This window comes from Poecilia mexicana, unplaced genomic scaffold (genome assembly GCF_051168715.1).
Source record: "Poecilia mexicana isolate PSO_F unplaced genomic scaffold, ASM5116871v1 scaffold_18, whole genome shotgun sequence".
NCBI lineage: Eukaryota > Metazoa > Chordata > Actinopteri > Cyprinodontiformes > Poeciliidae > Poecilia > Poecilia mexicana.
In genome coordinates this window covers 4,774,175-4,794,520 of record NW_028263387.1, presented here as the reverse complement: position 1 = coordinate 4,794,520, position 20,346 = coordinate 4,774,175, and the positions used below count along the sequence as shown (strand labels likewise).

The window sequence follows — 20,346 nt, the reverse complement described above, 5'->3', positions numbered from 1 at the left end:
TGTAGAAATCAAAGTTGTCACTTCTCTAATTACCCAGAGCAATCTTTTTCCTCTGCCGATCTGCACTACTTAACTCTCTCTCCCCTCTTCATTACTTTCTTGACTATTTATCTGTTCTCCCCTTCTCTCTTTCTCTCTCTCCCCATCATCCCATAGCCACAGGCCAATAATTTGAGATACCTTCCAACTGCGCAGGATCCAATCAGATGGAGTCGCAGAGCACCAGAGGCCCAATAAGAACCAACAGAATGTCACCAGTGACGAGCGACTAAGCTGGCTGCCTTCAGTTCCCTCTCACTCGCTCTTTTTGGCTGTACTGTGTTTTTTCTGTATGTGCAAAACATAATGAAAACCCTAAACTAGAAAATTACATCAAGTGTCAGCCGTTCCTCAGCTCGAGTCGCCATATCCCTGGAGCTCAAGTGCTGTCACACAACCCATATAGTAGCTGTCAAGCTGAAAATATTGGAGTAAAAACTTCTTTGAGACTTTAATTTAATCTCCCAATAATTAGGTCTCATCACAAGTCCTGATTTATATCCACTAGGACCAGACGCACGTTTCCCCACTCGGGATCCAGCAGTGATCACTGCCGGAGGCGACCGCAACAGAGCATCGTGTCCGAAAAAGCTCCGTAAGCTAAAAAAACAAGAAAACCACAAAAGGCTGCTCGTCTGTAGAATCCTCACAGTGAAGAGGGGCTTCCTGCCAGCCCTGACAGGAGATTCACCCCTCTACATGATCCATCATGTTCTGCCCAGTGAACCATTAAAGCTACGGAAGACTGCCTTCCCTGCGTCTTGTTGGGAGGCCCAAACTGCTGAAGCAAAATCTAGTCCACGTTCAGCTAAAGTCCCTCCCGCCTCCAGTCATTTGTCTGACTGCGGCGTCTTGCGCATAAGCGTGCCCCCCTCTCCTACCCTAATCCGTGTGCTCTTCCTTTGCTTTCAGCTACTCTTTCGACTACTTTCAGAGTGCTCTCATGTTGCTTTTGCCAACAGGCAGAGGGGAGGCTGATCTTCTTGGCTGCTTCAATCTCCTCCTCCTCAAAGTGTCTTTATCTTCCCTGTTTGCTCACGCGCCACTCGGCTCGGCTCTCCGTCTCCGCCGCGATGGAGCTCGGAAAGACAAAGATGGATGCCGAGCAGACAGTGGAGGCATATGAGTAATGATAAAGAGAGGAAGGATGAAGTGAGGAGCAGAGCGGAGCGCTGTGTTGACCCCTTTTTCTTACACCATTTATCTGAGATGTAAGAACATCTTAGCGGCTCAGCTGGAAGAGCTGGGGCTGACCTTGCCTCTACAAAGACTTTCTGCTCCTCTGTGAATCCACCAATCTCGTCTTTCTAGTTTCCCGTCTCAAACATCCAACTTTCATTTTGAAAGGCCCCTTTAAATGTCTTCCAGAGGGGGGAAGAAAAAAGAGAATGGCAATTTGCTAGTTATTCCATCTTTTCCTGTGCCGCCTTGTTCTGCCTATGAGGATGATGATGACTTCTAGATGTACCCAAGAAAAGTCTTTGGTTTTGCGATTTCTGGTGAGGTACAAAATCGAAAGCAACCACATTTACCATGGTTTAAAATTGCTAAAATTAAACAGAGGCATGCTTAGGGTTTAGCTTGGTGTGCTCCTCATCGTTGGAGCGAAGGTGGACACCATGCTGAGATTCAAAAGACCGTCGTCCCATTTACACAAAGCTGGTTTTCAGTGACACCATAACATTTCTGCTGCGATCTTACACTTGTAAGAAATGAGGAAGAACAAAACAAATGTGCAAGACAGCTGATGCTTGGTTTGGGAAAAACTCATAAGCAAAGGATCATTTCTAAAAACATACATACTCAAAAAGTACCTTTAAAAAGTAGTCATCATATGGTAGCAACTCAATGCATTTAGCCATTTGGACACGTTGAAGACGCTTTGCTTAAGTTCAAGCAATGGCAATAGAGTGGTGAAGAAAGTTCTTCTCTTTGAATATCAGATGGTTGTTGGTGCCAGATTAGCTGGGCTGAGCTTTTTTAATACTGCTTTATGCATAGCCATCTCTCTCAGGTTTACGGAGAACGGTACAAAACAATGAAGAGAGAATAATACACAGTAAGCCTCTGTTATATGAACCAAAATGCCTTGTGATAGGGGAACAGGCAGACTGGTTCCATATGATAGAAATACAACATTCGCTCAAACAATGAATGGGTACAACCGGGGTGTACACGTCAGATCCTACCACGAGACCAAACACAGGAAACGAAAGCCACAGCCTGCACAGGCTCATCAAAATTGAATAACAGCAGTGTGGAAAAACATTGCAGGGTCTGATCAATTTTAATGTCAGCTACAATGTGGATCAGTCCAAATCTGTCCAAAACAATTTGTCCCTAGAATAAGAGAAGGGATCTGTTGTGTTTTTTATCAACAAATACCCGATGGTGTCGGGGTATTTTCTTGGTGCCCCTTTGCCATTTAGTACCTATTCAGCATCCTTTAAGTTTCAAAGTCTACCAAAGTGTTGTTCCTGACCATATCCATACCTTCATGACCAGTATGCCTATCTTTTAGTGGATATTCAGAGCAGGATAATGCACCATTAGTGTTAAAGATGACTTCAAAGGCCTCAAAAGCCATAATAACTGAAACCAAAAGATAACTGCAGGGGATCTTTGAGGATGGTGGCAAAGTCAGCAAATGGGCAGCAACTGTCTGATGCTAGTATGTCAATGTGGACCAAAACGAAGTAACTCTACTTTTATTTGCATACAATTTCTGGCTACCATCTTGAATGATTCAACTGATTTACAAAACAAGCTTCATTCTGCTACTCTTAATTTTTGCCTGTTCACCATGCTGTTCCAGCTGCAGGGCAAGTAAATACACAAACCTATTTAATAAATTAAAATATTATTAAAAAGTCCCTTTATTTCAGTAACACCATCACCAAGTGATATTATAAGATAATTAGACAAAGACTGATGTTTTAACACCTTTATTTCTTTACTTCTCATTTCTTTCTCTGCCAGCAGCTAATGACATTAGAACATTACATCAGACCAATTATAGAACTATTTTTAAAAACAGAAATATGATCTTAATAAAATGTTCATTACCTGGATTAAGGTTTTTATTTTCAAAATGTACTTTTATTCTGACAAACGATTCTCATCAGGACACATATTCTAACTCATTGAATATAAGTGGCTTATGATGTTGTTTTAAAGTACTTTTCACTGTTCTAGTAAACAGATTATTTTCTGTAATGTTTTTACATAGTGGACATTTAGGATTTGAAAATACATGTTTCTTTCAGTTAACTGAGTTGACTTTTTTGTGAACAAAAGTTAGTTTTTTTATGTTTTTACCTGTATGTTCTTTATTTAAAATAAAGTCTTTCACAAATTATATCAGATTTAGCAGTACTAATCAAGTACACCATACTTAGGGAGACTTTTTATTGAATACATTTTTACTCTTATTTGAGAAAATCTTAGATTTTTTTTTGCTTTGTTCCTTGAATCTGACACATAAAATAAAGTCAGTTCCTTAGGGAAAAGGGACAGATTCACCCTGATATTAGTAAGGTGTCATCAACAAAGTGTTCATTAATAGTTTGACGACAATATTGAAAAAAAAAGTTACAAATTTTTGTTTTTCAGGTTTTCCTGCTGCGTTCTTTTCTCCTCCAGTCTCCTTGCCCATTTCCCTTTGTCTAACTTTTTTCTTTTTTAAAATGAAACCCTGCACACTATGTCAAGCTACACCAAGCTGCCAGCTAATCGCTCTTAAAGGAATCACCTTGTTAGTGTAAAAATACTATTTTATGCCAGTCAAGCTGCATTATGTTTGACATTTTCATGGGTTTAGCGAAAAAGATTGGAACAAATTATGTGTTTGCGTGACAGGCTGCAACAAAGTGCCTAAAGATATAATTTAAGATGGCTTTCCGTGAGTCGTTTATGTGCAGACAAAACGATGGGTTCATCTATCCATCCGAATACTTATTTGTTTGTATAAAGTAGAGGTTTCATACAAGTGGTTTAATTTTTTAATTTTAAAATCCTCTATCAGTTATTGAAATGCAGCAACACAACAATAAAACCGTTCACAAGACCTTCAGAAAACTTGGACGTCTCATGCTAAGTGGCTCTAAAAAGCAGGCTTGTCTCCTTGGCAGCTGCATGTAGCAACACACTCTACATGTACCTATACATGTGACTCAATAGCAACAAACAAATGGAGAGCTACACATGGTACTTGACCACTGTGAAACATTTTCTCCCTTGGAGCTCTGCCTTTCTGCTAGTTTCTGGAGCAGCTTTTGAAAGGGCAGCCGGCTTCTTGTAAGAGGGGGATTATTGCTGCTGGCGGCCCCTCACTCACTAACGCTGACCTCTCCTCTGAGAGTCTGAGCGCCGTGTTCGGCAGAGAGGAGCTCTGAAGATCTCGGGTGAAGGCACATTTCGTGATGAAAAGGGAGACAGACTGTGCGGTTCGTCGTGTGCTTCAATTAAGAGCGGCAGAATTAGCGCTAAAACAGGGCAGGGAATGCTGGTAAAAACAGCTGGTGGAACAGTGGGGATGTGATGTGTTCAATGTTACTCATCTCGCAAATGATTCAACATTCAGTGTACAGATGAGCTAGCTTCCCTTGTCTAAAGTTAACACCTCTACCTAGTCAGTAAAATAAAATGGAGTGGCTGAAATTGACTAAACATAAATATGACACAACATCTGTCATGAACATGAAATTCATGAATATTTATGACTGTTGTCATGAAGCGTCATTCGGCAAGTAATGACACTTTTAATGCAAAGTTGCATTAAAAGTGTCAACTTTGCATTATTACATAAATAATGCCATTTTAATGCAAAGCTACATTAAAGCGTGCATTAAATGTAAATTAAAAGTGTCAACTTACAATAACAATAATAATAATAGTAATAATAATTTTAATTTATTATGTACTTTTCATTAGCAAAAATCTCAAAGAACTACCTGGACGTAATTGCAGAGCACAGCATCAAAGCACAACGTTGAAAATCAATGATAAAATATGACTGCAACTTTGAATTAAAAGTGTCATTATTTACCAAAAGACTCCTTGTTCATAACAGGTGTAATGCCATGTCAGTCTTATGCACAGGCCTTCAAATACGGTGCTACCAAAACGTTTGTTACTCTGTGATTTGGCTGCCTGTTTTCCATCACTCAAATATTGTGAGATGTTGACAGTAGAAGTGAGGTCAGTGTGTGAACCAACTTTAGCTGTCCAACAAAAATAGAATTCAGCACAGAAACAAAAAAAAGAAAGACTGAAGCAGTCTGACTCTGAACATTGACTCAGCTGCTATGTTGTTGTAAATTGTGGATTTGAAAATAATCGCCTTCTTTGATCCATCAGAAAGTACTATTCTTAAAGAATAAAAGAAAATTGTGTGTGAAATTGCACCATTATCGTGTTACACGGAAGCGCCGCCAACGTCGGCCTGTTTATGCGCGGCCGGTTCGCTGCTGTCGGGGTGACGCCGGGCTGCTTTCATCCAGCCTCAGCTCAGGCCATTTTGGGAATACGAGAGGTGGGGATGCGCCACTAACTGTTGCTGCGGCAGCCAACGGGGACACCTGACATATGGAATTAGCTGGCCCGGCTCCTCCTCCCCCCTCCGTCCGACACCTTTCGTCTGCTCTCCGTCCGTCATGTGCACGCATGCGTGTACACACACCAACAACCGAGGCACAGAAAAAAAAACTGGATACATAGCCAATGCGCTGTGCGACGCGGACACACGCACTGTCACACGTAGGATCAGATGCGGACCAGACCCAGACTCCCCTCAGGACGGCAAACATCACTTCGTGGGACATCAGACGACGTGTTGCGTTGCCATGGAATGCTCCTGACCCATGACGGCTGTGATTGCTGTCAACATCTTGTCTCTCCACATTATCCGGTTACGAATGCAGACCTCAGAGGGAGCCTTTTGAGGAAAACTACACAACCGGCCCCGGATCCGACAAACGTTAGGGAGCGAGGCCGTCTATTAGCATAAGTGTGTGTATGAAAATGATAACGTACCACTGTCTTCTTTTGTCTCGTTTCTTTTAAGTAGGCAAGCCTCGTCCTCTGCTTGCCCTATGGGACCATTTATTCTGCTCAAGCTGAGACAAAAAAAATATGCTCATGTAACTTTCTGAACGTGCAAAACATTGTGGCAGGCCTTACAATGACATGGTATCCCAATGAGACTGCCTGATGCAGGCCATGACAACCCCTCCAGGGAAGGAGATTAAACAGAAAGCTGCATGTCCTTGTTTTTTAAGGGATTAGACAAATTTGGAACCTGCTATGCCAAAACTGAACTCCTGGTTGAAGACACCTTTCACGACAACCTCTTAAATCGGGTTCTACTGAAACGGGCACAGCATTCTAGTAACACTGCATGCAGAAAACAAAACTGACCCAGCCTGTGGGTATTGAGTATTGTTTTTCTCATTTAGAGAATTACAATCTGGATTGTACGAATTTATTTTCACGTCGCAAAAGTGTTTACAAAATACAACCCGTCGTTACAGGGGGTTAGCAAGATCTCGAGGCACAAGATGCAACAATGGCATTTAAGTCAACCCTGTCTTAACTCTACCCAGTTGTCACCAATGTGTGATTTGTTTTGTTAAGTCTAAGCCTTTGTCAAGAGTCTCGGATATGAATGTTTGAGACTTTTACTTAGAAGTAAGAAAGGAAGTGGTTCTTTCTAGGTCCTTTTTGTGTTGCCAGCTAAAAAAAGACTTCTCTTAGGGCTAGTGGGTAACAGTTGGTTTTAAAACCATAAAATCACTGAGCTTTGGGTACTCAGCCAGTGAGTATACTGCAGCTGGCCAGCCTTCCAGTTGATTTTTCCAACTCGTAGGTCTGAATTTACGAGTTCTGACTACAAATGGAACCTAGCATATTTCACAGTTTTTCAATTGGCGTTGATGAAACGAGAGGCAACTGGCCAGGGTCTCCACATAAAACCCTAAGAGTCACATCCTGGGAGTTACTCCCCTCCTTCCTTCTTAGTTCTTTTTGTTTTATAAAGAAAATAAAGCTATGAAGTTATTACTATATGTTACTCTTCAGCTAAACAGTATGAAACAGAAGGATGAATGTATATTTGATCAAGTAGTGATGCTTGTGTAGTACTTTGTTAAAGTATTAAACTGTGGGCTAAGCAATACTGATGTCAAGTGGAGGAAAAATATCGTTGTTAGGTCAGTAAGGATGCTTGTATTTTCTACTCTTTGCGTTTCATTTCCTTTCATTTTATTCTCTGGTAATTTGTTTACTTTGTACCTAATTTCCCCTAAGAGTGTCAAAGAACTAAAAGCCAAGAGCGTTGACTATTTTCTGAATAGTGCAAATAAGTTTATTGATCAATTAGGCCGGTCCCCTTGTGGGTTTCAGTGTATCTCAGACAGGAGTGTGAGGTTACATGACTAGAGCAGAAGTCTTGGGTAGGGTTGCCAGTTGCTGGTCATTTTGCCACACCACAGGTTGCGTCACTGATCTCTGAAGACTAGAATGGAGATTTTAGTAGGTATTCAGAGGTGATGCTCAGTTTAAATGTTTTGTTTGGTGCCATTAGTCACAGTCTGCATTTTAGGGTGTTTTCACACCCAATAGTCCGGTAAACTGGGTCGGTTGGAGACCAAAATTGTGACATGTTACATTTTCAGCTGGTGTGTCAAATGAACCAAACCGTTTGAAGAACCGGTTCTCTCCCTCACCCGTGGTGGCGCTGCGCTAAGAACCACTGAAGGAAACGACATGATAGTCCACTTCCTGCTTTTGGAGAGCTTTCCATCCATTTTGCTTTTGAAGCACGCCAGAGTTCACTGCAACCGAACCGAAACCTAAGTTTTAAAGGGGACCAGAGTTCATTTTCTTGCTCCACATCAGAGTTCGATTGTGCATTCACACCTCCCCAAAGATGAACCGGACTTCCTAGGCAAACGAACTAGTTTTATTAAAACAGGCTAAATAAGGCTGGCATCAATGCAACTGCAATCATTTTTCCCCCTCGACCTAAACAGTTTTGCACCACCTACTTCTTAGCCATGACTGGTAAAGACTGCTGAGCTCTAAGAAAAGTGTGTTGCAGACAAACGGTTAGAAGGAAAATGTTGGGGTAATCTTAAGAGAGAAGCTTATTGAAATGGGAGTTTTGACATTGCCGAAGGTGTCATCCTCTAATTTGCCTGAGGATTCGGTAACTCGGTGCTCACTCTTTGATGTGTCTTTGAACTACGAACAGCAAAAAGAGATGTTAAGGTAGTGAAGGCTGTAGGAGAAGGTTCTGGCATTGGAACGTCTGCGAGGGCGAGCTGAATTAGATAAAGCTTTCGCTTTTGAAAAACTGAAGCAGGAATCTGAAAGGGTTGCATTGACTTTACAAAGTGAGAAGTCAACGCTAATGAAAGAAGGTAAATTGTCAGAGTTTGTGTGATGTGGTGTCTCACCGTGGCTCCTCTGACGTCATTATGATTGATTTACACATATTGCTTGAATTTAGAAGAAAAAGTTTGGTACATTTTCATTTTATTCTGTGTTGCTTTTTTGAGTTGTGGTTGGTCACGCTCAGGACACTTCCCTACACAGGAAGTGACTGTCAGGGTTACGCCAAATGGGCAACACTGAAGGCAAACAAACTTAAATATAGTGTAGAAGGCTGTTTTGGAACCCACGTGCTACATGCTTAATCCTCTAAGTTGATCTTTGAACAAATCACAGAACCACCGATCATTTAAAAAATGTGGCACTGTTTTGCAACTTTCTTCTTACTATGAAACTGATGCATGTCATGCTCATTTGCTGTGTTGGAATCCGTGTGATTTGGCGATTTTGTTCTGAAAAGACAAAGCAGAAGCTTAACATGGAGGATTCTGTTCTTATTTGAGGTTGAGGTTCACGAAACCTTTAAGATTGTAAGAACAAATTGACTTTTCTGTTTTTTTGCATTAGAAACAACTCAGAATATTATGGATTAGTTGAACCTAATTGCAAAAACCCAGTGGTTACGTTCACGTCCGCTAATCGGCTAAGGCACCTACAGTGGAACTAATTTTACATTTAGCGCTTTTGCCAACTTTGAAAACATTTAGCGCACTCTTCTTCCCCTAAACCAATTCTCCTGAATAATTTTGAAAGCGCTAATTTACTTAGCTGTTTTTTAAACTTTCAGCTGAATAAAATTTGACATCCTGGTTGAAGATTTGGTTATTGACTCTTTAAAATTCTTCAAGTAGCCACACATTTATATTTATGACCTTATTTTGAAGTGGGTGAAGACTGTTTACGCAGCTGTTCCTTTTCCTCTCCTCATGCTAGCCCTTTTCTCGCATAGGAAGACAGAAGATAGTAGAAAACTAGATATGAACAGAGCATTAAGGAACATGTAAATTATAACATCAAATTAAGTCAGTGCTCGAGTGTGGCAGTATTTCAAGGGCAGATATAATTTAACTTGAAGCTAGCGCTTTAGCACTAGCTTCTGTGACCATGTTGGTGTAGCACTTTAATGTTAGCAGAACGAACGTTTATGGTTAATGCTTTAGGGTTAGGGCGGTGCCTACCACTGAATAAACCCCCAAATTGAGATTTGTTAAAATCTCTTCCTCTTCTGCCCAAACAGTAGGTGTTATATTTGCCCTGTTCGCTGGATTTCTCATCATACCCTTTTTTGTGCACCTCATTTGTCAAAGTTTCCACCTCCACCCCTCCATTCATCATCCCTCCTCTCTTTTGCACACATTTTTCTTCTTTGTTTGTTTGTTGTTGCTGTTTTTTTTTACACCCCAGCCTCCTCTAAGCATTGCTCCCTTAAAGTGTAACTAATCTGCTTTTACCAGGATGCCACTGAGCCAGAAAGTGAAAACCAGGAGTCTTTTAGATTGAAGTCTCCACCCAAAATAAAAAAATTTTAAAAAATGGTTTGAGCGAATCTGGCTAATGTAGATGAATCCGAGCTCATCCGTTTTCCTCTTGCCATCCTCATAACCTTCTCAAACTTCATTTAAGCTCCAAACCCCCACCAGGAGGGCGAACCCAGAACTCATCAGATAAACTAACAAACAAAAACAAAACAACAGCCGTCGCATGTTGATCAGCGGTAGGAAAAGGAAAGAAGCGTTTGATGAGGACAACAACAACAATGCGGCAGCGGTGGTGGTAGTGTGGAGGGCGGAAGGAATGGGGGGTAAAAAAAAAAGAAAAGAAGAAAAAGAATACATTATGTTCTGTGCATTCATGTTTCTTGATGAAACAAAACCTCGATCCGGATGATGACATGGAAGTTGTCGGTGTTAACAGGCTGCTCTGCTGTTCTCCTATAAGCGGCAGAGTGCTATCTTTGGAGCGCGCTCGGCGGTGAAAAGGGCTGCATTTCCATCATAATAACAAGTGAAAAGAGTGAACTGTCACAAGGCGCTTCCTCCTCTGGCTGTGATGCATGCCCCTCAGCCTGGCCTCACTGTGCTGATGGATGAGCGACAGAACGCGCTTCTCTCAATGCCAAAACTGAGCCCCCCTTTCTGTGCCCCCCTCCACCCAATACGGGATCACTGCTGTGGCAACGAATGTCACAGTCTTCGTTCCGTACCTCATGTCAACAAGAGGAAATATCACGGCCGCATTAGCAGCCCCTCTCCCCGTGTGTTCGAACAATGCCGTTACAAGGGAAGCACTTTTAGATAATGGAGATGAAAGGTGATATTGACGGGGGCTGGGACAGGAGGAAGGGAGGTGGGATCCTCATTTCGTATTCAGGTTGCTTAGTTTCAACATCATCATTAATGCAGGCTGAGAGTCCGGCTTACCCCCGGTGTTTACCCATATGCAAAACTCATGTTGGGAACAGAAATAAGAGGCGCTTTCCTTTGAACAACCACGTACAGCAGGAGGGAGGGAGACGCACGTTGGAGAGAGAAATTCACTCTGAGCTTCTGAATCACCAGAAATAGGCTGGAAATTCAGGCAGAAATAGAAAAGCGTGATTATGCTTTAACGACTGGTGGGGGAATTAGCACACTGCCAGCAGTGACTCACAGGGTGTTTGGTCTCATTTAAATGTCATATGTTGGAATAACGTTGAGCTTCTCTATACACAGAAGCCAAAGCAGGATTTGGAAACGTCACCTCATACTTTCACGGGATGAAAAGTTTCTCTTCCTTCAATTTTTTTTTTTTTTTTTTTTTGGCTTCACTGCCTGGGATATTAGCATTCAGCTGACCTCCATTCAAGTCCTGGCTCCACAGTGCCAGCGGCTACAATGGTAGACTAACTGCACAGAGCTGATGCTGTTAGATGGAAGATTACTTGCCTCAGGAAGGCTGTTTGGTTCTTCCTGCCTTTTGGACCAGAACTTAACTTAATCTGTTTGAATAAAACAGGCGTTCTCTAAGGGTCACAAATAAAAAGGAAAAAACAACCAAAATTTTAAATAAAATAAAGCCAATTCAAAACTACCTTTGAATAAAACAAGGTAGAGGAGGTAATAGCTACTTTCTCTCTCCAATGTGTTCTTCCAAATTTATCAGCAAAGTTCATTACCCTGATGTTCTAGCTTACGTTAACCCCAGAGCGGGGGTCCGGGGCCTACCTGAGGGGAAACGTTCAATGACAGGCTGGTTGTCCACCTGCAGCGTGGCGTTGCCGCCACTGCGTGTGAATCGCACCACATGGTATTTGCCGTCGCTCACCATCACCGCGCTCTCCTCGATGGTGATGTCGTCTGTTCCCACGTTGAAGATCACGCCGACCTTTCCCCGTTCCTACAAACGGAGAGCAAAGACAACTTTTGTTAGAAGACGCTCAAGACAAATCGGAATTTTGCTCTCGGTTGATTAGTCCTAAACATAGGTCCCCCTCCTTCCTATTGGGTGACTGTGGCTCAGGCAATGCGACACAAGGCCCCCAGCTCATCTCTTGTTGTATGAACATCTTCAGCTGTCAAGCTTAGAGTGAAACTGAAAACATTTCCAGGTCTACACACTAAAGCAAATGACTGAGATCCAGATCATGAACCGTTGCTATGCCACTCAACGAGTCAGGTCAAGTTGTTCGGACCTCTTATTGGGCGTACATGTTACCATAGCACTGGGGTCTCCAAACCTGGTCCTACGGATCTACTGTTCTTTAGGTTTTAGATCCCCACTGCAACCCACCTGAATTAATTGGTTGAATTACCTCTTCAGGATGCAATCAGGCTAATGAGCTGGGTAGGAGCAGGGATGCATCTAAAACCTGTAAGAGTTGGAGACCCTTGCTATAGGATCTCCCACTGAGAAGAGGTCCAGAGGCAGAGCCACAACTCAGAGAGCAGACAATACATCCCTTACTAAGGAAAGCAATGTCTCACTCTCTTGGACTTGTTGCCTTCAATATTGATTGAAAATGTACTTTTATTAGCCAATGGATGAATGGATGACTTTTAGGATATCACGATTTATTTATGTTATTTTTTTTACTCGCCCATTAAGGTTTTCCTGACAACAGTTACAACCTGTGTTCTGGTTTTAACCACAACAATAAGGCATTTTCTTTTGTTGAGAAAAAAAATATTGTTAGCTTCTAGATGGTTTGCAAGGACAGTTATCAGATGAGTCGGAGAATTCTCTTTGCTGTGTTGACACAAACACATGGATAGAAATTAACAGAGAAAGCAGAATTTGTTTTGTAAAAAAAAAACCCCAAAAAAACAACCATTCAGCGTGTGCAGAAATACAAGAATGTTCATTTAGCAGCAGCCTGTAGAGAATAGACATGTACAGGCATTTCACAGTCAACCATGAAACACAAAGAACAGCAGCAGGTGGTTTTCAAACTTGTCAGACTACGACATTCATGAACAAATCAAAAAACGACAAGGTTTGCAAGAATCAAATCTTTGGGTGACAAATCAAGACTGAACCGAGTTCAGACGCCAACAGTTCACCATTTGTGATCAGTAGGTTGATCTTTTTGCATTTAACATGGATTTTAGTTCACATGCAAAATTAAAAAAATAAAACTTAGTAGTAACTTCTGCTTAAAAGCAAAATTCAGGAGAAATTTTCACAAAGGATATTTATATAAATAGCAATGAGCAGGGCCAAACAAGCAGATCTGAGGAACTCCTGTGATACTGGAAAACAAAAAGACTCAAATTGAAAAACAGCTCACACCACTTACATGTGCCATATTTTAGCAATCAACACCCAAACAAATCTCCCTCCTAAATGATCATTTCTTTAACATTCACTGGATAACAGGGTTTTAGAAGATAAAAAAACATGTTGGTAAGTAAAACTCATTGGCAGATAGAAGTGGATTTAAAATATGGATGGATAACTGACAGCAGCTGCCAGGCGTTGACAAAAGACTGCATTTAAGTTATTCGTTGTAGCTGGACAACTTATTTACACACAAGATAGATGTGCTTTTTTGTTGTCCAGGGCCGAAACTCAAAAGGTACCATCCAGTAGGTTCCTGCAGCGAGGCAGAGTGCCCTCATGTCCAGCAGACCAACGTCTCTGTGAGCATCAGATCTCACACACATCAGCCTGGAAAAAAGAGACAGTACTTACCGAGGACTCAGGCACCTTTAGTATTCATCTTCCGGCCAAACCACCCCCTCACCTCAATACCCCCACCACCCCTTTCCCATTTATTAGTGTTGACAGCCGCCCACTGCTTCGAGTTTATTACAGTCAACCGCCTACTCTACTCTTTCCTCCCGCCATCTCTCTCCTCTGCCTCCATGGTTCCTGTCCTCAGTCCCAGGAAAGGTCAAAGTCATTTACAGGCTGCCAGAAAGCCACGGAACAAGCAGCGCGGGAGGGGAAGCGGAGCACACCGGAGACAAACACGGCAAGCAGACACACCGTCTGTCTGCCAGAGATTCCTCCGCCGCAGTTTCAAACTCACAAAACTCCCTGCCCGAAAAAAAAAAAAAAAAAAAAAACACAAAAAAGAAAACGCAGAGGGGAACCGCAGAACGGAGCCGGGTGGCACTCTGCAGCGACAACTTCATTGATCCCATTATCTCATTAGCTATGTGCATTTTATTTGTGCCGTTTCCCATATGTCGAGTGTTTCAGAGGTGAACGCGCGACTTTTGCTTGCAGCCATGTTGTATTATTCATGGCTGATTAAGAGCTTTAAAAAAGACAATAAAGCGCCAGAAAGAGCGAGTTCATTAAGTAAATAAGTGCAGAGGTTGCACGGTATGTTAATGATTAACATAGTCATTAATGATTTTATGTTTTTAAATGAACTGACTGTATTGTATTGTGGTGAACTGCTACATGGCTTCTAATGTTTTTAAATTTGTAACTACATATGTTTTACATTAAAAATGCTTTTTATTTATTATTATTATTCTCTCCTTTTGGGAGAAGCTTGTTAATTTTCCTGTAAATATATTGTATTTATGCTGATTTTACTTTAAGAAACTACATGATGAAAACTAGCCTTTATGTCAAACTCTGGCATGTTATGTGATGTGCCGTTGGAAACGAATATTAAATATGCCTATCACAATAGGCTACAAATCCATTAATTGCATGATAAGTTAAAACAAGCTCAATTTCCATTTGCACAGTTTTTTTGTGTTTTTTTCTCTTTCTACCAAAAACTGGATGTTAAAAGTTTTCAGTCTGGTTCATTTGGTCTCATCTGGCCTTTGTGTTCACATAGACTTTATGATTCGTTTTGTTGTTTCTGTTGTTTTGTTTGTTTCTGTTGGTCTTATAAGTGTATTAGACGTTTATTTATTTATCTTTGAGTATGTGTTCTTGTGTTATTATGCCATTACCATTGTATTACTTCAGAATGTTCTCAAAACAACAATATTATCGTTTTACTTCATCGTCTGACAAAATTTATCACGACTGAAATCAGCTAACAGCAAAAATCAGCTAAATTTGCAACTCGGCGGTGCTGATTATACGGACTGAGCGTGCTCAGAAAGCAGGACTCGTGGTTGATAGTGGGAGTGGACGTTAGAGCGGAACAGGAAGCGACCCCGGCTCCGGACGCCAACACCAGATTTAGACAAGCTTCCCTCGGCGGCACTTGATGGACTTCCACTCAGATGATCTCACCCTGCAAAGAGGCTCAAATGGCAAAGTGCTTCCACCTTCTTAGGTGCCTAATGAATTGATTCATGTTATGTAGTAGCCCTCCCAGGCTCTCTGCTCACTATTATTGTGCACTTCCAAACTATCACTGAGCAATTTAAAAGAAAAAAAAAAGACAAAAAGAATAGCAACTCAATCATCGCTAAGATCAAGGCAGTCGGTTCAGACGCTGCGTCACCAGGAGGAAAACGATCGTCTCCGTCAGGTCCCACACACGGGGGGACCGTAATCACAACACCTTTTTTGCTTTTGCTCGGAGAATTAATTCGATTTCACAAGAGCAGAGCAGAAAGAACCTGCACTGTTAAGACTGGAAAGCAGATAGGACGGTTGAATTTTTTGTGATATTTACACAGAGATTAGCATTTGCGTTCCGCAACATTAGGGTTCTTCTCCGTGCAGAAGGAATGTATCGAGCCCATTACAACAGAAAGCCTCAGGGAACCAAAAAGAAAAAAACAAAAAACAAAACAAAACAAAAAAAAACAGATTTCTGTGATGCAGTAATGACATTTTAATGGCCATTTCCCTTAAGCGAACATATCTCTAGACACAGGAGGAGGAGGGGAAGAGAAACACTGTTTGAATGACTGGGTGCAGTCAAGCCTGCAACTGTGAAAATGAAAGGAGAGCGGGGGGAACCTAAAGTAAGGCCCCGGCTCAACACCACCACTTCTCGGCTGCCGCTTAGCAGCCCTTAATCTGCTGCGGCTGTCAGCCGTCGTCAGGAGCCCGGCTCTCGCATGCCTCCGCTTTCATCTGGAGGCCAGCTCACCCAGCGGCTCTTCCTGCAGGTCAGTCGGAGGCGGAGGTGGGGGCTTTTCGCCGCAGACCGATCCACTTTCAATTACGTCCAATTTAAATCTCAAGGAAGACGCCGTCTCTCTTTGAGATGCCGAGCTTTGTTGAAACATTCAAACGTCTACAGAGGCAAGGAGACGCGGGGAGAAATAGAGAAAAGAAGTCTGTAGATTGGAAGGAGATTCAGCTTCAGCCAAAAACGTTCTAGCTGTTACAGCCGCAGAGAGGAAGGGATTTTGTTTTTTTAAACTTGAGAGTAAAAACAGGAAATATCAAATTTACAGTACTTTCCAAAGTATTCACATCTCTTCAATCTGGATTTTTCACACTTTGTAAGAAAACATAACTGTAGCATGTTTTATTGAGATTTTTATGCGACAGAACAACACAAAAATAGCATGGGATAATGATGCATGATGCTATTTTTCTAAAAAGTCAGGCATGCAGTGCAAATAAAATTGCTGTGCAGCAAAGTTTCCTCTGAAGTCATTGACAGTGGACCCCTGCATATTTGTTGTTCTGTATTCTCAGATTCACCTGTTCACAGATTTTTCCATGGAACGTAACTTATTATCCACAGAAAATCTGCCTAGTTGCTGATTAATTTTGTGAAGCACATCTAAATTATTCAAAAGAAGCTTAAACGCCATGGCGATATGCTACTTGACATGCTGTTGGCTAGTATTTATAAAGCAGCCAATCCAGAAGCGGTGCTCATTTTTCTTGATACCGATTGGCTGTACTCAGCAAGACCGGAAATAAGTAAAACTGTGGATGTTTGATTCTGTGATAGCACCAAGATGGTACTAATCCATTTACAGGTATATTTGGTGTTTGGACTGGTATAGTAGGAAATTACAAGCGTTACTAGAAGGGTGTCAGGTATTTGCAAATTTCAGCTCTAAACCAGCAGTTGTGGTACCAGATTGCCGCTGTAATCACTTGATGGAGTCTGACTGTGTGTGATTCATTTTCAGTTCAAATCCAGCTGTTCTGTGAAGGCCTCAAAAGTTTAAGAGTATCAAACCAAGCTACAAAGCCAAACAATGCTAAATGTTTAGAGCTACAAAGGAATGGTTTAGATCAGTGTTTTTCAGGCTGGGACCACCGGGGGGCGATACGGGACCTCAGAAAACCTGAGTGAAGATAAGAATTTTTTTTTTTAAACTTAACACATTTATCAATTAAAGATCTTAATCAAATATTTAAATGACAAAATCTAATATGGTTTTTAATCTTTATAAAATATAAGTTAAAGTAATTGACTGAAATGTCATTTGGCATGCTCGTCTTTCTGATCGGCTGCTAGTTATCAAGAGGCTTTGCTCCTCAAGCTAGCATAGCTAAAATCAAAAGGTATGAGGCAGGACTTAAGCTATGAATATAGTAACTATTGAATATTGAGAAAAAAGTGAGAAAATTCATTTAAAAGTTGATGTTTCGTAAAATATTTTGTAGAATTGTTTGTATGCCGTTTGGGAGGCCAGGGCACGGAAATGTTTGGGAACCCCTGGTTTAAATCAAAGCATATTCATGTTCCACCATATATTTATGTTTTTACGATGATATTGTTGTTGAGTGAAAGTGTGTCTATCTGTAAGTGACTACTTGTAACTGTGCTGCTGATACTTGCCAGGCAAAAGAGATTCCTAATCTCAAGGAGTTTTTTTTTTATCTGATTAAATAAAGGTTGATGACGTGTTATAAAGACCTAATCAATGTCTTAAATCCAATTTCAGATAAGACTTGAAAACCAATGTAAACAGACACTTTCTATCTTATCTATTTTTCAATAAGAATAAGCAAAAATGTCAGTCCCTACATGAGTAAAGCTGGTGGACTGGTGTCCCAAAAGACTTCATTAATTTCTCCCATGTCAGAAATATGTACTAATTTGTGTTTGACAGGTCTGTCAAACTGTAGCATGAACACTCTTTACACACATTTCTTGAAAGTGTTATGTCGCAAAAAGTCTTTGATTGATTGATTGAGTCGAATCTTCTTAATTTTCAGAGCAGAATCCACAGTTCCTGCTGGCCTCCCATCAGATTTACCCCTCGTTTTGATATTTTTTCCCCCTCAAAGACAAACTAAATCAGCTCTGGAAATCCACGGCAGAGAGGAGAGCAGCACCGGCACACGGAGAGCGTTTCCGTCTGAAATATTTCAACATGACCTTGCAGCAAGCGAGAGTGCGTCGAGGTAAACGCAGCCATCGAGAGGGGAATGAGAATGAGGCAGAGGCTGCAGTGGGCGTGCGTCGGTATGTGTGCGTGCGCAAGTGTGTGTGCATCAGGGTTATCTGGCAAACCTCAGAGCGCTCTGGCTGATCATTGCGAACAGAAAAGGGAAAGTGCAGAGGGAGGAGGAGGAGCAGACAGAGACAGTGCGATACAAGGACAGAGGAAACCTTGATGGTCTTCTGGGGCCTTAAGGTGCTTTGAGATCAAAGCTCCTTTTGAACGCTTCAAGATTTCTTTGTTTCTCCTCGGCACACACACAGTTAGTCAATTAAGAATGGGGAAATAGAAAAAGAGACTCCGTGAAGGCGGTTTTGAAGCTTTCCCTTCTTTGTTTTCTTCAACCGACAGCTCAATTAGACGACGCTTCGTCTCTAGCAAATCCTAAAGGTTCATCACCAACACACACCTCCCAATCTAATGAACTAAGGGGGTAAACAAGCAAGGTAGAACGAGAAAACATCGGGATTTAGCGTTTCTGCTAAGTCAACGTGTCTCGAAAAACTACACAAAAAAAAAAAAAAAAGAAAAAATGAAGAAAAAGCGGCTTGACCAGTTCAGGAATTTGCTGATGTCGATAATTCGCTCTGACAGACTTCATATTAATAGTCCCCCAGGGTGGTGGAAAATGCAAACTATTCGTCAGCTTCTTTCCCCATTTCCCCCAATAATGATCTATCACAGCCCGGATCTGCTTGAGCCTAACTTGACGTGCCAGTGTAAGTATGCCTCCCTGCAATAATTTATGAGCTTATGAATCAGCCGGTGGGGCAAAGTGAGCGGGAGACGCACCTGATAAACACATCTTAACCAAAAAAAAGCAATCACTTCTCATACGGATGCGCACGCACATGTCCGACGGTTCTCTGTGTTGTTACAGCAACTCAATATTTCGTACACGGCAGAAGTGGCGCTTTCTAATTTGCTTAATGTTCAAATACATGTTTAATTTGCAGTTAGGGATGAATATTTGGAGGCTTATTTTGAAGTTGTCCCACAGGCGCCTGCTACTGAGCCTGATAGACTATCAGAAGATATCTCTGCATCTCCCCTTTGAGGGTAATTCTGCCTCTGAATGGGTAATCAGCCTGTCAAAATGCACGCCTAATGCCTGCGAGTGGAGATCGGCTGTGGCATCTGCTACATGGAGAACAGTACAGCGGGGTGAATCTTCCACTCAGAAACTGCAGCGTTACATAAGTACAGAGGGAGGGGGAAAAAATACAGAAGTGGTTGCATAACTTGCAGACTTCTCGCTGGCGAAATCACCCACTTTGTGTTCACAGGACGTCTTTGGAGTGTTAGGTTGTGGCAGACACAGAGCGGGGGTTCTGGAGTCGGGCGGCGGTTAGCTAGATCGCCCAATTCATGTCTCTCATCAGTCACCTGAAGTGGCGCTACAGATGGCGTAGCGGCTGTGGCCGAGGAGAGCGGGGGAAACTGAAATTGTCACCTATCAGAGCGGACATGGACGGCGTCACTCACCGCACATCTTTTCTCCGTTGCTGCTCGGCCAGCTCATTTGTATGTGTTTGCCGTGATCTCCGGCAGTCACCTTGAGCGAACACCCGACACACACATACACACGCACACATCTCTCCGTCTTAATAGCACTTTATCTCCCCACTCCTCCTTTTCTTCTCCCTAACTCCTCCTATCTTTTCAGCGATGGTGGTCATCTGTTCTTTCTCACCCTGACAATGAAGACTGGCCGCTCTAATGGCGAATCAGATCTCATTGAAAAATCAATGGCTTAGACTAATGTGCTGTGTGCATGTGTGTGTGTGTGTGTCTGAATCTGAATCTCCCATCAGAGTGTGACTCATGCTGGGCTTGCCTATTTGTCCTGGAGTACACACGCGCTGGCGGCGAGCCCTGCTACTGCGGAGAGAGGCAACGTCTCGGCTAAAGAAAGGAAGCGAGACTCACAAATCAGCCGAAACATCGTCGTCTATAAGCCTGATTAGGAGCTCTTTGTCAGGTTCCAATGTCTGATTTGACAGAAAACAACTCATCCTGGGGTGATTCCATCCTGGGAGTATCGACAGAGTTTGACATTCTGTAGGTTTGCCTTCTGCCACAGCGCTGATTCACACGCTTATACGCCAAGACGTCAACGTACTGGTGTGAGGTTACGCCGAGGCCTGTTTCA

At 42.1% G+C, this 20,346-nt stretch overlaps 1 protein-coding gene across 1 annotated transcript in view; it reads right to left on the bottom strand.

The window, feature by feature from the left end:
* Window positions 1–20,346, bottom strand: part of LOC106929110 (neurexin-2-beta-like) — an 80,444-nt gene that overhangs the window by 49,703 nt on the left and 10,395 nt on the right. Inside the window, exons 2-3 of the mRNA XM_088015979.1 lie at window positions 13,488–13,575; window positions 11,634–11,805 (exon numbers count right to left, since the gene is read on the bottom strand). Coding sequence (XP_087872105.1) covers window positions 11,634–11,805; window positions 13,488–13,575 — 260 coding nt within the window. The remainder of the gene's footprint in view (window positions 1–11,633; window positions 11,806–13,487; window positions 13,576–20,346) is intronic.